Source organism: Gallus gallus, chromosome 7 (assembly GCF_016699485.2).
Source record: "Gallus gallus isolate bGalGal1 chromosome 7, bGalGal1.mat.broiler.GRCg7b, whole genome shotgun sequence".
NCBI classification, from domain to species: domain Eukaryota; kingdom Metazoa; phylum Chordata; class Aves; order Galliformes; family Phasianidae; genus Gallus; species Gallus gallus.
In genome coordinates, this window is record NC_052538.1 from 11,921,918 (window position 1) to 11,945,159 (window position 23,242).

At 42.3% G+C, this 23,242-nt stretch overlaps 1 protein-coding gene across 8 annotated transcripts in view; it reads left to right on the top strand.

Moving 5' to 3' along the window:
- KLF7 (Kruppel like factor 7) overlaps positions 1–22,650 on the top strand; it is a 61,213-nt gene extending 38,563 nt beyond the window's left edge. Inside the window, exons 3-6 of one of the 8 annotated variants that reach the window (XR_005861270.2) lie at positions 8,011–8,134; positions 14,607–15,002; positions 15,648–15,732; positions 16,572–22,650. Coding sequence is in view for 3 of the 8 variants with exons in the window: in NM_001397491.1 (NP_001384420.1) it covers positions 8,011–8,134; positions 14,607–14,658 (176 nt within the window). In the remaining 5 variants the exon portion in view is untranslated. Of the gene's footprint in view, positions 1–8,010; positions 8,135–14,606 lie in introns of all 8 variants that reach the window. The other 7 variants (XR_001467465.4, XR_212609.5, XR_001467464.4 and 4 more) reach the window with 7 other exon arrangements.
- Positions 22,651–23,242: the final 592 nt, after the last annotated feature.

A 23,242-nucleotide genomic window follows, 5' to 3' on the forward strand; every position in this document is an offset into this window, starting at 1 on the left:
AATTTTCCTCCCCCCTTCTCACTCCTTCTGGAGGGCTAATTGGGGAGCCGCGCTGCCGGCGATGCTGCTGGGTGCTGCTGGCCGTGCCACCCAGCTGCCGCCCCCTGGGCTGGCAATTAGCAGGCCAGGAGGCCGGTGTGCGCCCAGGCTGGTGCCGAGGGGATTTGGAATGGTGGCGGCGTTTTGGGTCTTCGTTGGTCAGTGGGAGTTTGAGTAGGCCCAGGGAGGTATAGGCTGGCATCAGCCATCCTACGCCTGGTGTGGGGCATGGGTTGCAGTGGGGTTTGTTACAGGTGGCCTCGCGAGTGGGATAGAAAATGGAGTACTGCCATCTCTTTGAGCGCTGCTGCATGCCTTGCTTTCCTCTGCATCTCAGCTAGACAAGTAGGCTTTGTGGATGTGTGTTATGTGCTTGTGCGTCTGCAAGAAATAAGGCTGAAAAAAAAAATCATTTATTTTCACATCCTCTGCAGCTGGCTTGGTAGAGGAGCTTTGACAAGGGCCCTGGGGACTAATCCGGAGCTTTGAGGTTCGTGGAAAGACTGATTGGACATTGGATCTGGCTCTTAACCTCTTTCCCCCCCCCCCATCTCTAATATAGACATGATTAGAGCCATCTCTCTATAAGGGCACTTCTGACCTTTTTGGATGAAAGGAGCTGTTCATCATTCACGGAAATGTACTTCTTTTACACTTGATCATCCCTGCTCGCCTATAAATAGGTACAACCTTCTCACATTGTGTTTTTCACAATTCTGTCACATTCCTCTCCAGCCCTGCACTGTCTGCTGCCAGCTTTTCTCTTGTGCTTTGTCACCCTTTCAAAGGCTTTTCCATCTTTCCAGCAGGTGGCAAAACTGTGAATAAAATGCTTTTTTTTATCCTTTTTCCTCCTTTTGGGTAGAAAGCATTGGCGAGCCACTTAAAATACTGACCATGGCCCCTCTTGCCTTCCTTTGTCATAATAAAAATAATAATTACGCTCGCTATTTCTCCAACAAAAATCAATTAGGAGTATATTGGGGAATGAAAGGCTCAGGAAAGTATCTGAAATTGATTTTTATAATTAGTTTTACTGGTTGATGGGTCACGTGCACATACACTTAAATAGTGGCATTGACTCCCAGAGGATGTGTGCGTTAAATAGCCTGCTCTTCCTTTTGCTGAAGGCATGAACCTGCTGATCTTAAAAAGAGGCTGATGTTGTTGTGTGCTGAGCTGCAGCCACTCTGTAGCTTTTCTGAGAGGTCCCCAGCAAAGCACGTCGGAGCCCTGTGGTGGTAACCTGCTGAATTTAGTGTGAAAGAGATGTTTGACCAACAGCAGATCTTGGGATACTCTTCCTCTGCATCTTGTATTTGAGGGAGTGTGCACATGCAAAGAGACAGACAAAGGTGTAAAGGAGACCTATTTACTTGGGAGATTTCATTTTGTCCAGACTCTTAAATCTGAATTTCCTTCTGCAACGTGCTCCTCTTAAATATCACGTAGCACTTTCCATATGAAGAGAGGTGTGACCAGTCACATTTTCTGTTGTGTCATGTGATGTGTACTGATATTCAGCTAATTAGAAGAATTATGGCTCGGCTTCATTGGTATGCCACGTATGTAGCTTGTAAAGCTCTCAGGGACCCTTACAGATGAAGAGCGCTACATAAATATAAAATATTGTTAATGTGATGTTCCACATTAGGCTTCCCATTGTGCTGTGGCAGACTTTTGTAATAAACTGTAAAGCAAATACAAATGTCTGCCTGGCATTTCTCCGCAAGGCAGAAACCTGGGGGTCTGCTTTCTCATTGCCCCCCCTCCCCCTCCCCAGCTGTTGGCGTTCCTAAGCAACCTCCTTCTGCATGGACAGCAGCCCTGGCACGGGGCTGTCCCACCAGTGATGCCGCGGGGATGTGGTGTGATGGTGCGTTCCCAGCTGCCAGCCCAGGAACTGTAGGTCCCAAAAGGATTTCTCAGAAAGGGTGGCAAGGAAAGTTATTAAAGCACTCTCCTCAAAAGCCAGTAGGAATGCATGGTTCTTCACATGTTTCTTTATACCATTCAGGCCCTCAGAGCATCCTTATGGGAGAAACCCAGGCGAGAAATCCTGCATTTAATTCCTCTCTCAGCTGTAATTTGCAGTTTGGCTCTCTGGGAATGGCAGTCTTAGAGCAAGCATGGCTAAAGCTGTCTTTCAATACACTGAGACTTTGTGGAACTGCTTTCATTTTGAGTACTTTTTTCAATCACAGAATTTAAAAAGGAAGGAGATTTTATGAAAGAAACTCAAAACGCTTTTTCATTTTTAATTCTGAAACTGTATGTAAACCATCAGAACACATGGTGAGTTTTCAGGGGGTGTTTATTTTTTTTAAAGACACTTTTTTTTGTGTACATCCCATATTAAGGAGCTCTTACAGTGTAGCATAACAAACATTCTATTTGATTGCCCTTCAAAATGTACATGCAGACAGGATGTGTTCTTTTCCTCAGTTTCTTTATACCTTTCTGGCCAACTCCGTCATACTGATAAAAGAAACCTCCTAAGTGTACCATATTTTAGCACCGAGATATCCTTGCAAGGGTTTTTGGCTGTGATCCTCCGCTGTACTGTTTTGAGTTGGTCTCTTTTTGAAGATCATTGCAGGACTGTGGGGCTTTCACGGCTTGCTTATTTTACAAAGCACACTGTAACCAACATGTTTGTGCTGTGGTGTTTAAGTTGAGGCTCGTGGGGAGCCAGAAGGAAGCAAACAGGCACAGATAACCATAATATGTTTCTTTACTTATAATTCTGTACAGATATGGGGTGAAACTTGAGCCTTAATGGGCATGTTTCCAATGGAGCCAGCTATTGGGTTTCACCTTGAAGCACTGGCAGCCTATGTTGTCTTACTATGCACATAGCCAAATCTGTAGGGTTTTCTTCTAAAGTCTTCCCTCTTGAAATCCAGGGAATAGAGAACAAACTCCTCTCTCTGTTTAGTTTGCTTTTCTTTTGTTTCAATAACTAATGTTTGTAGTTATAGGGCTGCCAAGAGAAGTTTAAAATCATGACCCTGGGTTATCTCTAAAGCAGAAGGCAAATAATCTCTAAGTGTTACTGCTTTCTTCTTGAAAATCTTGTTATTTTTTGGGGAGGTGGGTCTCACAGACTTTTTAAACCCTTGGGGTTGGCAATAAATAGTGCAAAATATAAGATGTATAAAATCCCTAGCATCTTTCACTGTACTGTACTTTTGTGGTCATGACAACTTCCTCGGCTGATCTTGGTTATTTACCTCCATGTACATAACATTTCTACTAATTGATCTCTCTTGAAAACATCCCTCTGAGATATCTGCAGTGAATACATTTCTTACTCTTCGTGCAAAAGAAACATGCCCAGATAGTTTCTAGGGGATGTACGTGGCAAGCACAGGAGTCTGTGTATTTTGAGGAGAAGAGACAATGTCCCCACTACTTTGTTTTGTGACAGAATATTTGTTGCTAGGGTTACATGGGGTATGCAGTCTGAGTATATGGGAGAGAAAACCTGCTGGTCTGCATTCTGTGCCTGGAGAGCAAAGATACGGCTGGAGCTGCTCGCCATGCAACCCAAGGAGAGACATTTACTTCCAGCTTCAGTCCTACTGCCCTCTGATGCGTCACGCTCCACGCATTCCTTTGTCTCTTCATTAGTTTCAAAAGGAGCAATAGGTGATTATTTCAGGTGGTTTTCAGGATGTAAAATGACATGAGATTAAACTCACCAAAATGGAAAATGACCGGTACAGTGTCTTCATGGCAAAACCAACCCAGGTCTACCAACAGCATTTGCCTGGGAACCTGCTGTGTGTTTACCGTGGTGGTTATACTGGGATTGCGTGCTTCACTCTTCCATCTTTTCAGATGATAAACTTATGGCTTTCAAGAGAAACCTATTCCAGTCACGTGTAGGTGCCTAATATTTAGTTGTGCATTTGTCTTAGTCAGCAAAGGAACAGTGACCTGATTTGAGGGGTGACAAAGTCTGGTGATGTTTTGCAATGACTCTTTCTAAATGTTACCTTTTCTCATTGCATGCTTCCTATAAATTTGCAAAGTTCTTTGTTCTCCAGTTTCCAGACTGGACTAGGCTGGATGAAATGAAAAGGGATGGAGGGCCAGGCTGTAACAGTGTGCTTTGGGTGTAGTTTTTAGAATGAAGTTGTGTAATGTGCAAGAAACAGAAGTGGAATAGAGAGGTTCTTCCCCAGGCAGACCAGTCTCAGGGTTCAAATGCACGCTCTGGGAAGATGAAAGGATAGAAGTGGTCTAAGGACTGATCAGTACTTTTCAGCATAGTGGTCTCTGTGCTCATAGGCGTCTGCAGGCTGCTGCTACAGCACCATCAGCATGTAGCTGAGGGTGTGTCCATGTGCGTGTTTTCTGCAGTTTGAAAACCCATTGTTGGGGCTGGTTTCTGCTGCCCTCCTTCCCAGCTCTGTGGTTCAGCCTGGGGAGCGGACACAGGAGCACAGTATCACAGAACCACGGAATTGTAGGGGTTGGGAGGGGCCTCTGGGGTTCATCACGTCCAACCCCGTGCTAAAGTGGGTTCTGTGGGTTGCTCCACTACCCCAGCTCACTTCTAGAATTTTTTCATACACAAGCGGGACTTTGTGTTACCTGCATAACCTGATGCTTAAAATCTGCATTGCTGGCTGCCTGCCCATCCCAGGTGTGCTTGTGGACACGTAGAAGCTCAGCCAGCCCTGCGGTGGAGCTTTTTGCAGGCACGCAGCTGGGTATTGGCCTCTTTTTGGGTGTGCACTGTGGATCCGAGGATTTGTGTAAGCACTGCACGGATCCTTGTGTTGAACAAGGGAGACTTAAGGAGCAGAGCTCCTTCCTGAGAATGCCTCTCGTATATGAGGTTTAAGTTCAGTTATTAATTTTGAGGAATTAGAACCTGAGAATTGTCAGTATGGCACAGCTCTGTGACGTTCCTATTTTTTTAATTGGATTTTAAAGCTCATAATTAATTTGCCAAAAAGAGGGAGATCCTCGTCCTGTAGAAGTGAGTGGGAGTTTTGCCACTGCTTTCAGCAGAGGAGGATTTTGCCATCTATCCTTTTATTCTCGCAATTCCTCTACAGGCAGAGCAGCCTGGCACGTGGAAACGAGCGTTCCCGTTTCTCCTGCCTGCCATTCCAGTAGTGAGGTAGGAGGGGCCTCTCCCCCTCTCTCGCCCCCGCTTCCTACAGACGTACACCTTGGCAAGATAGCTCTCATTTCATCTGCGAGGGAGATGAAAGCAGCCATTAAAGATGCAGTTTGTTCTTTGTCCTCCCATGCGGAGATGCAGAGATCTCTCTCTCCGCGCCCGCTCGGACTACGGAGCGGCTGAAGGAGAGCAGGATGCTGCCCTCTCTGAGGTCTCTGGGTCAGGGAGTCTACAGGGCTTTAAAGGTCACCGTGCTCCTTTGCCTTCGCCGTGTGCCACGCAGAGCTCTGCACACCAATGTGCTCTGTTGTCTGGGAGCACCGGGAGGTACGCTGACATTTTGTGTGGCTTTGGTTACCGAGGGAAAGCATCTGAGAACAGAACTCAGCTCAGGGCAGTGCAAGCTGCAAATTGAGAACACTTGAGAGAGGAGCCCCTGGAGCAAGCAGCAGAGATGTGGCATCCCATGGGTTTACCAGTAATCGTGCTTGGCATTTCTGTCTCTCCCAGCCTATATATAGCGCTGTACGTTTTCAAAGCTTTCGACAAACGTTAACAAGCCAGACCCAGCTTCAGTCCTAATAGCTCTTGTTTCACAGAACCACACCATGTTTTGCCTTCACCCTTCTGCTCTCAGGTTGGCCGTACCTGCCAGATCTGGCTGAGCACTCATCTTTCGCCTTTACAGCACGTGTAGCAAATGTGATGCGAGCCGCTTTGTCTGCCTTGCTGTCTGCTCTCCAAGGTAGGCACTAGAGAGCATCAGAGAACCAAGCAAGCTGAATTATCTCTGAGGTTCATTTACTGACGGCTTTTTAAAATAATGCACAAACTGCTCACACAGAACTGCTGCACCATCACAGACGTGACCAGGGCAGGGGAAATCCTTTTTCTCTGACAAGGGGAGATGAAATGCAGTGTGCCTAGTAGGGTGTCACGGGCTGTCCAGACAGTGCCAAACAACTGCAGCCCTGGTGTAGGGGGCCAGTGCTGGTGACAGTGTTTGAATTGCAGGTGAGTAACCAGCACAGAAACAGGACACCAGCACTGGGCTCACTAACAAGAAGTTTTTTGCCTTTTTTTTTTCCCTGAAAAAAATCATCTTCGTTTTTTAAAGAAAAAAATCACACCAAAAACCATGCAAGTCTGCAGAGCTGACCAGCCAGACACAGTGTGTGAGATGGGGTTGTTATTGTCTTGTTGGGTATGTCCCCATGATAGGTTGTGGCACACCATAGAGACATCCAGGCTGGCCTTTCTTGTTTCAAGGACCGAGGGGACAATTTGATATTCTGATGAAGTTTCACTGGCTGCTGCTCCCTCTTTGTTGCTTTACCCAGTGAATCCTTTAATTGAGTTACTGTGCTTAATGTCTGGTAAAGTGGCTCAGCTTCAGTTAGCACCTCAACCCACTCTGCTGTCTGGGGTGGGTGACCATTGTACAACAGAGCTGCCTTAGCAATAAGAAGTCTGCAGACTCGCTCACAGCAGAGCATATTTTTATTATTAAGTATTTTGATACAATTCTCTTGCCCTCTTCACTCTTCTTTTTCATTTGGTCTTTCCAGTTTGTCACCTTGATATACATACGTCTCCCATAATGAGATCTCGCTTCTTTACCTGCTGAATAGACACACTAAATATAGAAATCTGAGTCTCTGTGCTGAGACATTTGCCTGCTGTGGCCAAGAAGAGAGGTCATATGGATTGCAACTTCAGTTTGGACAGTGGCGTGTTTGTTTTTTTTTTTTTTAAGATTGCCCTCTTAGCAATTTTAAGAATAAATAAATAAGTAATAATCCCTTCTCTGTTTATAATTGCTGGCTTAGGATGTTGGTAGTGCAAGTGATTTCTTGTCAACATTTTAACTCAAATCCCTCCTGTACTAATGCATCTGCACTGTGCTGACTGTGTGGGGATCAGTGACATTGAATTCGTACAGGAAGAGAAGCAGTGGAGCATTTTCCTTGTGGGGGAGATGATAAATTTGCATGCACGTGAATACGTGTGCACTGAATGAGCGAAGGGGAGGCACCAGAACTTGGAAGCCTTCATCAAGTAGAGGTGTGAAGGACTCCATGGATGCTACATCACGGCAGACTGATTCACAGAGACTGCTCTTTGTTAGAAGATAGGTAAATGTGAACACAGCAGACTGGTCTCATGTCTGACTTTCTGCTGCACCATTTCACTGCTTCAGTGATATGATTAATGTTTGGGGCAGAATAACAGCCCCAGAAGTTGTTGAAAGCAACTAGAGAAGGTGCAGCTTTTGGAGACTGTGGGCATGGAAGCTTGGGGGAGAAGACGTGAGTCAGGTCATGCAAGGGGTGAGCTGCAGCCTCTGAAAAGCATGTGGTGCAGTGGTAGTGGTTGCTGTCGGAGAGTGTGCAGGGAGAGATGTGACCTGCTCCAACCTGTGGTGTGGTTAGGTGTTGGTACAGCCATCACAGGTACCCGAGCAATTAGCCTGCAAGAGCTGAGCAAGCTGCAAGGTTGACTGAAAATGAGGCTCTAGCAGCGTAGGGCAGAGGGTTCTGGGGACATGCTGAGGGTTTCACTCAAGAGCAGTTAACAAGCTTTGTTAGAAATGGGAAATGAGGTGTAGGGAGAATTTTAACAGATCAACAAAAGTTGAAGCTGGATCCATCCACAGTGCAATGTGCCGTAAGTCCGAAGTTGTTTGAATTGCACTGTGGCCTTGATCGTGTGACTGAGCGTGCACTAACCTGCCTGGGTGGGGAAGGGGTGAGGCGGAAGACATGGGACTTGCATGTGGAGTGCTCGGTAATGCTGCTGCCGTGCTGACTCTTCTCTCCTCCCCTCTGCAGGTGAGAAGCCTTACAAGTGCTCGTGGGAAGGGTGCGAGTGGCGTTTTGCACGGAGCGACGAGCTCACAAGGCATTACAGAAAGCACACGGGTGCAAAGCCCTTTAAATGCAACCATTGTGACAGGTAATGCAGCCTCCTGTTGTGGTGTTCAAGCAAAATGTGGTCCTCGCGAGTGGTGTGGAGCTGCCAGACCCTTGGCAGCCTGGCCCCTCCATGTCTTGTGTCCCTCTTCCTTAGTCCCTCAGCTAAAGGAGGGCACAAAGAAAGATGTAGGGCTGGGTACAAGTCTCACCGAAACCTGTCCAGGTTTGTTGTGGGCACAGGGCTCCATCCGTAGGGCAGCTTATTTAAATACTCCATAATCAGAGTGGAAGTCCAGAAGGCCCCAGACCACTTCAGTGACAGACCTGCTGTTATCAAAGTAGGTCCACAAAGTATCTCTACAGCTTTCCATCTCCCCACCTTGTTAGATCATTGTCCCCTGAAAAGCAGAGCTCCTTCCCTACCTGCCTCCTTCAAGGGCTACCCCAAGCATCTCTGCTGGCTTCCTGTATGTTGGCAGCGTTCTTCATTTTCAAAAGCACAGGACTAATTTCAGGCACATCTTACAATTCAAGTTCATGAGATTGTTTTGCGTAGGATCAGTGATTGCTGCATATTCCTGCTAATGAGTGCTCCAGTTCTAAATTTCAACCTTGATGTCTGTTTGATGCGGGAAATACTCTGCCACTTTGTCTTGAGTAGGCGCAGATTTAAAAGCCTGATTGGTGCTTAGAGTCAGGCTTCTCGAAGGGCTTAACATGCAACAGTCCTCCTCTGGGCACTCAGAAATGAGGGGCCAGGTTTGCCTGGAGAGCTGGGCACCCAGCAATTCCCACTGAGAGCAATGAGAGCTGCTGCTTGCTGCCCACTTTTTGCTGTCCTCGCCACTTCAGCTGCTGAATGAAAAAGCTCCTCTGAAAAATCGAATTGTCCTTGCTTGGTGCTGAGTGCTTTTGAAAGCTGGGTTCTTTGAATGCAGAAACAAAACCAAAAGAAAACCCTCCTCACTATCCTCAGTCCCAGATGATAAGAAATTAGGGTGGAGCAAAAGCAATTACCACTGTAATGACTCTTGACAGCACTGACAGGATCGAACAATGAGCACTTCTCCTCCTCATACCACCCCCCAGCTGGAGGCTGGCAGTGCCCTGGGTAAAACCTGGATCCAGTGTAGAGCAATCAAATAATGTGCTTGCATCTGAACATGTTATCTGGCTAATCCTATTTGTATATATATTTTAAAAGAGACTTAAGAAAATTACCCGTCTTTTTAATGCAGCACTAAGGTTCTCTGCTCTGATAAGAAAACATTCTCTAATACAATAAAGGGGCTCTAGGAAGCCTCTGGGTATACCAGACCAGCAGAGAACATGCATAGAGAGAGGATGTATGGGATGTAAACAAGGGACCCCATCCTTTTATGGGAAGGAAATTTGATCATTTTCACATCCTGCCTTTCCAAGTGCTTCACCTCCTTGAGCACTCTTCTCCCCTTGTCTCCCTTCTTCCTGCCCCCCTTCTGCCACAGAGAGCTTCCTCTTGGATTAGTTTTTATCTTAGCCCTGGATTATCCTTTGTTTGCTGAGAATGAGGGACAGGATAAGCCAAATAGGGACCTCTGGAATCGTGCTTTTGTATAAGCACCTCTGTGAAGGAGGACGTTTATGTTCTGCTTTTAGTGTAAGGCATTGCCTTCCTCTTTTTTCCTTGAAGAACAGAATAACCACCCCAGCCCCAAAAGCACACTAACACAAGCAGTGCAAAACTGCAGGGTTTCTGTGTTAGAATCTTTAGCGGAGATTTAAAGAAATACTGTCAGTATTTTCAACTCCTCAGTCTCCTTCAGTCCATCTTTCGGTATCCATTCTTCTCCCTTTTCACATTTCCCCTTACTACCTGGGTTTTTGTTGTTGGCAGCCAATTTGGTTGCTGCAGTCATGAGATGCATTTCTGCAACTGTCTAATACACCTTCTGTCCTTCCACTGGATCTTCAGGTAAAAGAAAACAGGATTCATTAGGAAGTTAAGACTGCTGTAGTTTGTGCACTGTTAAACTCCGTGCACATTCTGTTTACGTGTGGCAGGAGGAGTCAGGTTCAGCTTTGCTTTCCCAGTCAGTTGTTGCAAACTCACACAATGGCGCTGCCTGTTCTTTTGGACGACTTTGCCATACCACTATTTTTCCTTCTTTTCCCATTCATTGATCTGGCCAGTACAGTCTATTGCAGATGTCACTTCAAGTGAGCACTGAAATGTGCATAAGTCTGTCCCTAGCCATTTCGACAGATGCCTAATGTTGAAGATGCTCCCTCCTGAGCCAGGGATCCCAGATGGAGAACGGTTTCTTCATATCTGAACTGCTGCCCTCTTCTGCATCCACCATTATGGACACAAGGTGTGGTTACTCCTTCAAACATCCTGGCTTGATAAATCTTAAGGAGATTTTTGGAGCTACTTTTTTGCAATACAGACGTCACAGAATTGTTTGGAAGGGAAGGCCACACCTGGGCAATCAGAGCACAAAAGTGGTGATTGAAATAGCAAAGAAGGGGAGAACTGTACAATTTTGCCTGCAATTTCCCTCCGGTCTGTTTTCAGAAGCAGTTCTATCTATGACCCCCTGGCCACCATTACAGGGATATTCATGCCATCTCTGTGCAGGACAATTCTAAAGCAAAAGAGATTAGAAGATATGATTCTGTTCTGCTGCTGTCCCAGCCCGAGCACTGTGCACCCCACAGATCTTATTGTTAGTTATAGCTGCCAGGCCACCATTGGTTTGAGTATCACCATATGTGCTGCAAATGATATGTGGTTTGGTGGCAGCAGGGGGAAAGGAGAATCAGCTAAAGCGGTGCAGAAGGCAGCGTGCAAGTCCCTCGTGCCTTCCAGACACAAGGGGCATGCTGTTTATTATCATCTCCCAGGAGTTATGCTCTTCAGAAACACAGGTAGGTTATGTTCCTCACGCAGTGCGAGCCTTCGGCACTCCAAGGGGAAGAGGATGGCCGGGTAGTGGCACTTGCTTGTTATGCCTAAATGTATACACATTTAGTGCCTGTCTATTGGAGTATATATTCAGTGTAAGCATATGTGCTCAGTGTCCTCTTTGACAGCAAGTTAAGAGTGCACTTAGCTACAATGCACAAATCCCACAGTAGGGAATCCACAGCTGGCAAGAAAGATGGCTGAACAGTACATTCTCTCCTCATCAGTTACCTTCCCTCTTTCTCCTGCGGAGGCTTCAGTGCTGAGCAGTACTGTGTTGCTAGGGAGATGGAGCAAAAAGAGAAGGGAGCCAATTGTGTTTCAGAGCGGGAAAGTTTTGCATTGTGCATCACTGTATGACTTTCAGAATTAGGGTATCTTAACCTAGCATAAGCTGTCCTTCCTAGGAAGAGCTGCATTAGGGGGGATGATGGGCCCATGTACAGCACACAGTGCTGGTCTGGAACTGGAAGAGGCGCAGAGCCAGAGTTGTGGAGCAAGGTCTTGTCTTGCAGATAGGATGAGGGACTAACAAGCTGCTGCTTCTTAATATGCAGGAAAAGGAATTTATCTTGTCAGTTTATCCCGTGAAGCTTTCTTCACTGCTGGCTCATGTTCCAGCAGGGAGAAAACGTGCCTACTGATCAGTAGTGGGCTTTTTTCTGGGTTGCTTATTTTTTTTCTGATGTACTTCGGCTGCAGCGTTTGATAGAGACTGCTTTACTGTTGAAAATAAAGGTGGATATCCACCAGCCTTACCAGTAGATAGAGCTAACCAAATTAGTCAGCAGGAGAATGTGAAGAATTCATTTTGTACCATTTTATTAGCTGTGAATTAGCAGAAAATTATGCCATTTTAGTATCTGTAAAAATATTATAGAGCTGAAAAATACCCTGGATACTAATACTATGGTATTAAACAGTGGTTTAAATTCATATTTTATCAGATTTTGCTGTGTTGTGGCTCTGCACACTTTTTCCTGGGATGCATTTATAATATAGAGAATTGGAGAGGAGAAGCCGTTCTTGGGTAGTGGTCTTATGACTAGTCCTGGGCTAAAGTGCCAGCTGGTGCATGTCTTTTTGGCAGCCACTCAAGCTGTTGTTTTGTTTTGGCAGCCCTTGTAGCCAGAGCGTGCTGCTTTCTCTGTTTAGACTGATGAGAGAAATGTTGGTCCAAGGGTGTATTTTGGCACCCTGAGGCTAGAAAATTCTAGCTGTGCTGAGCCTGCTGTGCTGAAAGCCAAGTGCCTGTTGTCAGACCCTCATCTGTGTCTCTGCACTTCATGCAGGAGCTTGGAGGAATACAGCCACTATCCCATTCGGAAGTCTTTATTTTTTGCCATTCTGTTACCGAAAGGTACTAACCCTGTCGAAAGCTGATAGAAATCAGTAGAGAACAGCAGGTTGGAGCAGAGCTGTTCTCATCCACAGATGATGAGTATCTAGCTTTTCTTGTGAAAGATGCCTTCTGACAAGGTTTCTTTGTCTTAAGAGTTTACCTTTTGGTGACTCATCTCTATATAGATGGAGACAGACTGCTTGTGCAGGACGATGCTGCCAACAAGATGGAAAAGGTTCCCTAACCATTTAAAACCTCTTCATTTTCACTAGTTCTTCAATTTCTTAGCCTTTTTTCTGCTTAGGGTGTTTATTCTCTGGGTGTTTGCTTTTGGATAGAGGTCACTTTTACTTTATTTTCTTTGTGTAGTTGAATCTGTTCTTTTACGTTCTTCTTTCCGAAAAATAAAGAATACTCAGCTACTGCCTTTTAAAAAGTAGATTTACTGCCCGTTTGTAAGCTATGCAGATTCTCACAGTAAGCCAGTAGGATATTCTTCTAATTGGTATTTTATACTTCTATATTCTAAATTTGTGGGGTAGTGAAGAGATGTTTCGGGCAAATCAGTTCTGGAGGTAGCTTCTCGTTATATCTTCTGAGCCTACAAAAACAATTTATTCAAAAGCCACAGATATGTGTCTTTTTGTGTGATATTTATAACGAATGTTTCTTGTTCTTACTAAAAATAAATGTGCCAGTGTCTTATGGTTTAGGGTGGAAAGAAATCAAGCCAAGATTTGCAGGGAACTTGGAAACCTCCCACTTGAGTGTTCAACTTGAAGTGTGTAGTAGAAGTTTGATTTATCAGGACGTCTCTGTACTGCCTGACAGTTGAGCTTTAGGGTAGGCAGCCAGAACCACTGCCTGCTTGTCCAGCAGTTTGTTCCCTGTTGCTATACATACCTTTATTGTGATAGTGAGTATGAACTGGGTTGGTGCCTTTGATCTCATTTCTAATGGGCACGGAGTTGGAAAAATATTCTTGCTTGCTGTCAGCCTTGATAAAATGGAATTTGTATTGACTGACGGAGAAGAAAAGCACCTGTCCACCTGAGAACCCCTAGTCGATGAGAATATGTTAGTGGTGTGAATTCCCAGATTTTGGGCTGCCGTTCCTGCTGCTGCGAGTTCCCTGCAGCATGTCTTCTACAAGGCAGTTGCTTTAGAATGGCAATTCCTGATCAACTCTTTTTGGAGTTTCTCTTCTCTGGGAGAGTGTCTTATTCTGAGTATGTTAACCCACTTCCCAAGAGGATTAAGTAATTTCAAAAGAAGGCAGTTGTAAGCCTTTAGAGAGGGAGTTAATCAAGAATAGATGCTTCATTTCAAATTCATGCCCTACCTTATCCTTAATCATCTGCATGTTTAGACCAGCCCTAAAAGCCAACTAGTTCTCTAGGGCTGCAGTTCTAAGACCATCTCATCAGAATCCTTTTACATGTTCAGAATGTTATTTTGCATAAGGAGATGGAGGAACGATGGCTTTGTGGATAAAGAACAGAAATTGAAAGTGGAAGTCCTGCCTGTTCAATTCTTGCGTGATTTACAATTTCCTTGCCTTTCTGTGTCTCAATTTCTACATTTACAGGGTGCGTTTAATAATAACTTGTCGTATCTCAACGTAATTCAGGGGGATAGCATTCGTCAGCATCCACATACTATCACTGAGATTCCCTAGAGAGAAAAGGAAAGATACATAGCCTGAATGATTTCCAGCCCGTGAGCTTTGAATCATTTTCTTCCCAATTTGGAGTAAAAAATGGGAATTTAGTTTTCAAAACTTATGTTGGTGTTTGTTAAAGATAGTGTTTTTTTTTAAAAAAAACTGGTTCTACTAAGTAAAACTGACTTGTTTTATTTTTTACCATATACACACACACTGACACTAAATAATTGATTTTATCCTACAGGTGCGTATATGAGCACACTTCCCTGGTATTTCACTCGATGAAAGAGGAGAAGGGAAAGAAACAGCGAAAAGAGGAGAGTGGTATATTTAGCTTTCAGCAGCATAGTTGGCCATCTGTGGTCACTGTGGTGAATCACAGAGTTTGGTGGTGATAATCTAAAGAACAGCTCTAAACCAGGATAAATATTTCTTCTTATATATAAAGAGGGAGGAGCAGGAACTAGTTTTTTTTTTTTCTCTTTTTTTTTTTTTTTGTTTTTTGTTTTTGTTTTTCCCAAATCTTTATTTCATTTCACATTTGGTTTATTTTGCAGGTGTTTTTCCAGGTCTGATCACCTTGCCCTCCACATGAAGAGGCACATCTAAGTATCGGTCAGCTTGGCATGGATGACATCTGAGCTAAGTGTTGTGAGATGGAAGTGGAACTCAAGTTCTAATGTGCTGCCTTGCAGGAGAAGAGAACTCGATCACATGTAACCCTCTGTACAGAGACCACACACTCACACTGTCATACACCCAGTTATACTTCAATACATCCATTGGTTCTTTATGCCTTGCCCCAGCTGGATGGGAGAAGATGCAGGCGAGGAAATGCTATAGAGGTGAAGTCAATGAGAAGGAACAATTGCTTACAGTACTTCGTCTCTCTTGGATTTGTTTCCTGGGTTTGCCAATGGAAAACAAAGGAAATGGAGGAGGCTTCCCTGCAGGTGGACGGCAGTAGGAGGGGCTTATTTAACTTGCTTCTCAGTGCAACTCAATAGGAGAAAATGTCGTCTTGAAGTTGCATATTTGTAGCACTAACTTTCTTTTTAAATAGATGGGGGGAAAACAATGACCTAGAAAACCAAATCCCAGTTTGGTAGCCAAATTAACCTCGTGGTTCATTTGTTCTTTGTCTGAAGATTCCTAATGTTCAACGCGTCAGACTTTTCACAGACACTTTGACCTGTCTTGGTTTTGGTTCTTCTTCCTAGAACTGAGCTGTTGAGATCCTTTTAAGTCAATACCAGTGGCCTTAATGGCAGTAGACTGTGGAGTGACACTTGTTACACAAATATCCTCTCTTTGGCCTGAGTTTATGTAGACTTCACAGAGGACTATATATTTTTTTTTTGGTTGTTTTTGTTTTAATTTTTGTTTTGGCTATTGCACAACATATGCACTAGGGACTCTGGAAGCTGCTGCCATGATGGCTAAGTGGCCAAGGGATAAACCCTGAGAAACAGCACCTAATATCTCTGTAGGCCTCACCTTATTGCCATAGCTAGGACTTCTTGTTTATTTGTTGAATGAAAACTTTAAAAGCTTATTTGGAAGCTTAAACCTTTTTTTCTCTTTTCTCTACGAACAAGTGATCTTCAGAACTCCTTGTCTTCACCTGGATATCGGTCTGGGACTGGCCACACAGGCATGACTACAGGATTCCTTCCACATCATGTGAGCATGTTAGCCACAACTCACAGTGACTTAGTGGTGAATTATGTTGCTTTTTCTCGCAATTTTTCTAATAACCAATTTAAAACATTAGACTTTTGTTTGGGTAAAGAGCACCTGCAGACATTTTAATTTAAACTTGCTGTTTTTCGAACATCTTACACACACACACACACACACACACACAAACAAGCCAAAAATCCTGCTCCAGTCTCTGAGTGGGAAATAGAGAACTTCTTCCAAGTACAATGGCTTCATTCAGCATTAGCCTTTTAAAGAAATTACAAAAGTCCTCCTTTTCCATTCATCACGTTGATGCTGTAGCCTGCTCCTATGTGTAACAGTGTGAACAGTGAAGGAAGGGTTGGGTTTTATGTACAGCAATGAGACTTTTCTGAATGATTGTTCTAAAGTGCTAATAACCTTGAGGCCCATTTTGGCCTACTGTGTGAACCATCAAGGGAAAGTGAAGGTCTCATGCTCACCCTTCAGTCCTATTGATAATTTGATTTTGTTGGGCACAATGTGGATTAAAGTCTTCATTGAAAAAAAAAAAAAAAGCATCTTACAGTAACTCATGTTTGAAACTATTTGGCACTGGCCCTGACTCCAAAGACTGCATTTAGGACCATAAAGATGGCTTGTGCAAGCAGGCATGTGGTCATTAGATTGTATACTTTGTATGTTCTGGGACCATCTCTTCAAGATGTGTCTAGAAATTAAACAAAATGGTGCATGGTCCACAAATGGTTGCTGCTCTTTTATACTGTATTAGCCAGCTGCCCTTCTTTGACTGTTTTGACACATTGACTGTTAAATATTTCCCTTAATTCATGTTTTAGGAGTTGAAACTGTACTCTTGGGGAAAAAGAACAAACAAGAAACTCAATAGATGTTTAAGAGCTGTCACCGGGATCCTCGGCACTTGAATTCTCAGAATTTTGCAACCTTTGGTTCCAGTGAGAGATTGAATTTACTCAAAAGATGCTGGTTTTCCTCACAGTTTTTGCAAAGCACTGTGACTGTCAACTGAACACTTTTGGGACAGGAAGGAATTACAGTGTCTGGCCCATATGGCATGAGATATGGACCAAAATCTAACCATCTTTTAGGGGCAATGATGTAACATTCATGATAAGAGAGGGAGAGAGCAAGAACGAGTGTGAGGAAAAGAAAGGTAGAAGGAGAGAAAGAAAGAAAATTAAGTTTATTCCAAAGATTTAAAACTAACCATGCTATATATACATATGTGGAGCACTGCTTGCTGACAATCTTGTATTTCTCTGCTTCTGTGTTTGCATACTTTTTATGACCATTCCATCCAGCTGTTCTACTGGGACTGAGGGCCCTAGAATCCAATTTGTATTGGAATATATGGAGCATCCTGCCAGATGTCTAATGGAAACTGAAACCTCAGCTGTGTGAAACTGTAGAACATCCAGTCAGTGCATTAAATTAGAAAACGGTTAACAGAATCCTAGAATTTCATTACTGTAGCATCCTAAAGTATGTGCTCTCAGACTCACTGCTGTGGTACTCTCTGGCTGTGAACCTGCATAAATATCCTTCCTTGACCTCTGGACACACCTGCCTTTAGACATGCTAACAGTAGTCTACAAATCATAGTTATTAAGTGTCAGTTTAAGTACCAGTAATTCCAGTTTTCATTTGTGGTCTTGTTGATGTCTCATTTAAATATGGCAGAATAAGGGCCCTTTGGAAAACAACAACAACACGCTGAAATACCTGATTATTTTGTTCTGGAGACAGGCTTACATTTAAATCCTGGGTCTATCTGGCTATAAAAACACAGAAGAAAAGAGGATAAGAGACTTAACCAGATTTTAGACTTAACAGGCTCTTTCTGTTGCAGGTCTTGAACTCTGAAGCCAAATTTTGGGCTTTGGAACCATCTTTTCTGTTTCTTAAGGGAGGTATTTTTCGCTTGTATGTGTTGTGTACTCTCAGTCTCTGCACTTCAGTTTTTGGGTTCTCATTTGCAAGTCTCTTAATCATTACTAAAATTTCAAACCTTAGCTTGTATTTTGTAGGGGTCTCCATTTTGGAAAGGCACATTCCAAGAGTCATTTTTTACAATGACAACTTTTCTTTCCTTGCAGATATTTCAAGCTGTGCACTTCAAACCTGAGTAATGCGCTATAGCTAGATCATTTTTGGGCCTGTATCTTCTTGCTGAAGTTGTACAGATATCCTCTATTTATAAATTATGACTAGAAATCGGCTAATAAGGAAAGGCAAATCCGTTCTGTAAGTCTTCTTCGGAAGCAAAACCATAAATAGATGATTTGGTAACAGCTGAGAACGAAGTTATCAAGCTCTAGAGAGAAGAAGCTTACGCTTATTTCCTTCATGCTAGATTTATGCCAGTTTGCAGAACAGCAGCCAGGTATTTCTGGCTTTTCTGAAGAAATTCAAATGTGGTTTCCAAGGACATGGAGCTGTAGAATGAGAACAGATTGAGACAAATATCACAGAAAATAGCATGCATGGAGGAAATATCACTTTTTGTGAATAGTAAACAGTATTTTGGAGCAGAGCATAGAATCAATCATAGGAGAATGCAGGTGGGAGGGGAGCTCCAGAGGCCATCTCAGCCTACCTTTAACTAGAGCTGGGTGCTCAGGGCTGTGTCCAGTCAATTTTTCAACACTACCAAGGATGGAAATTCTGCAGCTATTCTGTATAAGCTGGTCTGGTATTTGACCGCTTAACTGGTTAAAAAAAAAAAAAAAACAACAAAAAACACACGAAAGATAAATCTGTATGTCAAGTAGGGATTTTCCATGTTTCCAGCTTGTTTGCTGCCTCTTCCGCTGTGCATCGATATGAACAGTCTGGCTTCATTTTCTCCACCATCTCTGTAAGGTGTTTGTAGACAGCAATAAAATCTACCCTTTTCTCTTCCTAAGATTTAACTGTGTTCTACAGCCTCTGTTCAACAGTCGTGCTCTGGCTCCTGATGTCCTTGGTGGAGCTCTGCTAGACTTGCTTCAGTATGTCAATAATTTTCTTGTGAGAGGAGACCAAAACTGGACAGAATATTCTGGATGAAGATGTGCTTTATATGTAGCAGTGTTGAAAAATCATTTAGAAAGTACCGGTATCGAGATTTTTCTAATCAGATTTATTGAATTTATAAATTATGTTTATGGAAATACATTTTTTATGCTGCCAGGCATATGCAGGCCTGGCAAACAAAAATCTGTCTTTTCTAACACAATCATCACTTTTTTTACCTTAAACTGGAAAAACGTTATCACTCATATCAAACATGGAGACACGTATTTTAGTCACTTTTTAGAACAAAACAACACTTCAGTGCATCTTTGCTCTGCTGTTTTTTCCCCCTTAGGAGAAAAGCAACCTAAAACATCATGGGTATTTTATAAAGAGTAGCTTAGCAGGTTTCCAGAATCAATTTTTCGTTGTCTTATCTCTTTCAAGAACTTATCTCTTTCAAGAGCCAGTACTCAGTCTAGAAAATTATTTCACCTGGCTAGACTAGGCAAAGGAACAAAAGAAATCTTATTTCCAGGACTGAAATCCCACATTTATTCAGTGTCTTGGACAAGGCCCTGAGCAGTCTGATTTAACTGAATTGTTTTTGAAGCTGAGGGTAGGATTAAGTAACCTCCAGAGGTACCTTCCAACATTAGTGTTTCTGTGATTGATATCAGAGCTCTCTGATTAAATGTGTACTGGTTCTAGTTCTTCCCAGTCTTGCTCTGGCAGAGCAGACTGTAGAATGGCCCTGTAGGATTTTTCTCAAACTCTGATAGTTTCACCCTTAATACCTTTTACGTTTCTTCATGAGGAAGATGGAGAAAATGTTGAAGCAGCAGCAAAAATTAAAAAGAACTTTGCAAAGCAGTTTGAAGGATTATCTTATCATGAGATGCGTCACAGCTGCAGGGACCAACCAAAGATTGTGAAAACAGGTTTGCTAGCCTGGAAGACCCATGTTAACTCTCCAAAATGGTTCCCAGTACCTGAAATCTAAGCTGACTTATGTTTCTATAGAAGCGAATCATAAAACCTTTTCTTCCTTTTCCATTCTTATTTGCCTCAGATATTTTAGATTTGGGTTTACTGTATTATTAAAATGGCACATTTTCACTTAATACCCAGAAAACACTAACCAAACACAGATCAGACAGAAGAACCTAAATGCAAGAAGAGCCTCTGACCCCTTGATTTTTGGAACTGCTTTACCTTCAGGTCTGGCAAGGATAATCAGAAAGATTGTGGCTAGAGTGGCATTGAATAATTGCAGTGATCGAGTGCATTTTATCTGTGACCTTTTTGATATTTACAGAATCGGGCTTTCATCTTCATTTTACCTGGCTTTAGACAATTTAGGCTTTTTTAGCCGTCTCTAACACAAAGGTTGTTCCTCCTGTTTAACATACTTCATTTGTCTGTGTACAGAAGAGGTCATAATTGGTGCTTTTGACAAAAGTGACGAAAATCCAACTATGTTAAGGGTTTCCCTTTACTCTCTCTTGCCTTTAAGGTGTCAAAATCTTTACATTAAAAAAAAAAAAAAAAAATAGAGGATCATCTTTACATAATTTAATGTTACCTGGCTAGCATCTAGTTAATCAAGGGCTTTTATTCTTGATTTTATTCAGGACTTAGCACATCTAGACTTTCCATCCAGCAAGACTGTTTTTAAGCTTTTGTATTTCTAGGTGACACCTTTAACCCAACACTCTTTTGAAGTACTCTTGCTGATTTCAGATAGAGTTGCACTTGCAAAGGTCATCACATATCAAGAACAAAAACAGTGCTTGAATAACTCTGTGGATTTGGCTTGAAAAATAAAAATTATTTCCTCCCAAGATTTTACAGATGCTCATAGACAAATCTTGCCTGTCTTTCATGCACATAAAGTTCACACCTTATTGACTGATTATTTCCAGATCAAGCCTGGATACTTTTCTTTCTTGTGTCGCATTTGCATCTGTTTTTATTGGTAGTTTAGAGACGATTACTTCAGTCTTCCTCCTCCACAGATCTACACTGGCTTCAACAGCAAGATTCAGCAGCGCAAGAACTGAATGGTCGGGCCTACTGGGTACTAAGATCTGTCTCATAAAGCTGAGACTTTCCTCCTCCCTTAGAGGAAGAGGTCCAAGACATACTTGTACTATATAAGTTATATATATAATGATGTAGTTGTATATATAAGTTATATATATAAAAATGTGGAGATGGTGGGGTAGGCTGCCTTTATCACCTCAAAAATGAGTTCCCCTACCAGAAAACTTTCAAATGCAGGTGTCATTTTCAAACAGGGTTTTATAGTTTTCCTTAATGCTTGTTAATGGTATTTTTGGTGTGGTAATTGAAGTGGAAACTCTTCACAATTTTCCAAATGAAAGCTTTGATGATTTTTTTTTAAGTGCTTTGGTCCTGACTGCTATATACTGCCAGAAAACAGGTTCTACGCCCTGTCTCTGTGTGAGTGTGGCAGTACAACAGTCTACTGTATATACCTACACAGAAGAGGAAACTGAGCTACTGACTTACAGTGTGTAGTAGCCAACCGTGCCTATTGCTTTGATTTAGGGAGGGCACTTACTGTTGCCACTGCATTTTAGGAATCATTTCAGCTTTTGTAGGAAAGTTTTCAACAATCTGGGGAAATACATGTTGCTGTGTACTGTGAATGGATAGGCTGCAAACTGGGGGTTGGGAGGGGAGGTAGGAAGGGAGGGAGATGTGGGCTTAGCATGTACACACTGAAAATGAACTAGAATGGACAGAAAGGTGACAATTTTAGCCTTTATTATTGGGCTCTTGGGGAAATAAAAAATCTAACTTGCAGTCCCTGAAAGGCCTGTTGGCTGAAGGGTTGATCTTTATATTTTGGAACATGCATTCTTCCCATCTCTCTGTATTTTAAAAACCAGGCCTGTCGGATTCTGGAAGTAGATCAAAACGCTGGTTTGCACACTACTTTGTTACCAAGGCCGTGTCTCTACCAGGGAAGTTGCTCTATACTGAAACAGCAGTCTAGTTAAGATCACTTTGTAGATACACCCAGTACTCGTTTGCCTAGACTGTGTTTGCATTGGCATCCTATGCAGTTAAGATAAAGTGTAAGAAACGGTTAAACCAGTTAAGATACAAGAAGGTTCTTGCACCAATTTGAGTGTATGGTTTTGTAGTTGCTGCATATAAACCATGACAGCTTTTCTCTTAGAAACAAGGCCTTAGTTTAGCATGTCTGCTCATCTGAATTGGAAAAATAATAATGCAGGCTGTGAATTTTTTTTATTGCTTTGCAAAATGACCTGTTTTTTTACTTATCCTTTAAAGCCTTTCTTTCTCTCTACTTCACATTAGATTTTTGTTTGGGGGATTTTTTTTTTAGCAACAACAATAAAAAGTATGAACGCTCCTGATTTTAAAAAAAAGTATATATATATATATTGCTTGAAGGACTTTCATTTTGCACTATATTTTTTCTTTTACCAGATGTGTCTGACAAGTGCATTTTGGAGATGCCCTCGGTCACGTTCTCTCAGGCCTCTCTGGTATTTCTAATATATCACAGAAGTACCCAATCTTGTAGCCCTCAGTTCTGCCTTTTTTTGACATTTTATTTTTTTTAGGCTTTTTATATATATATATATATAAATATATTACTTTGTCAGTTTTTTTGCTGTACAAAAGTCTTAAGATTTAAAAATATTATTTGTATTATATGATGGTGGTATGTTAATGTTACAAAATTATTAATGAAGAAAAAATTTATTTTTGTTACTGGTCTGTTTCATAATTCTTTTTTAAATTGGTATATTGTAAGATATCTATGCAAAAATGTTATGTGACGCATTTTTATTTAAGAATGTAATATGTGTAATAAACAGTAGAATGTGTTTGGCCCGACAATGTTTAGTGTGCCTTGTATATTACTTCTTTTTGAGGCTTCTGTGAACAGTGAAGTCACTTTTGAATATCAGTTAAAGCTGTGGTTCAGTAAGAACACATATTGGCATAAAATACATAACTTCCAAGTACACTTTAGCTTATCAGAATCACATTTTTGGATTTAAATAACATTTTTAAAGATGTATTTTATAGTGGCTTAAGTGTTGCTTATATCAGTGCTGTTGCACATGTTGCTTTTGGAAAAGATGCACAAGAAGGAAATTTGCATTCGTAAAAGCTGACCAGATTTCCAGATTTGCTTCTGCTGGACTCAGTGACTTTTATTCTTTGTCTGCTTGCGCTGGTTCAAGATCTTAGCCAGTATTATATTTGTAAAAGATACAAAGAACACTTGCATTGCATTTTCCATGCCTAGCTATCGAAACATTTGCCAGTCAGTGGTCAAAACAGGACTAGACTTTGAGGCTCCTAAGCATTAGCGAGGTGCTCTAGTCTGTGTATCATGCTGCATTGAAGGAACGGAGTGCAATATTGTTCTCTTTACCCTGCCTCTGTCATTTAGCCTCCCTCTTTAATGTCTACAAGATTGCAA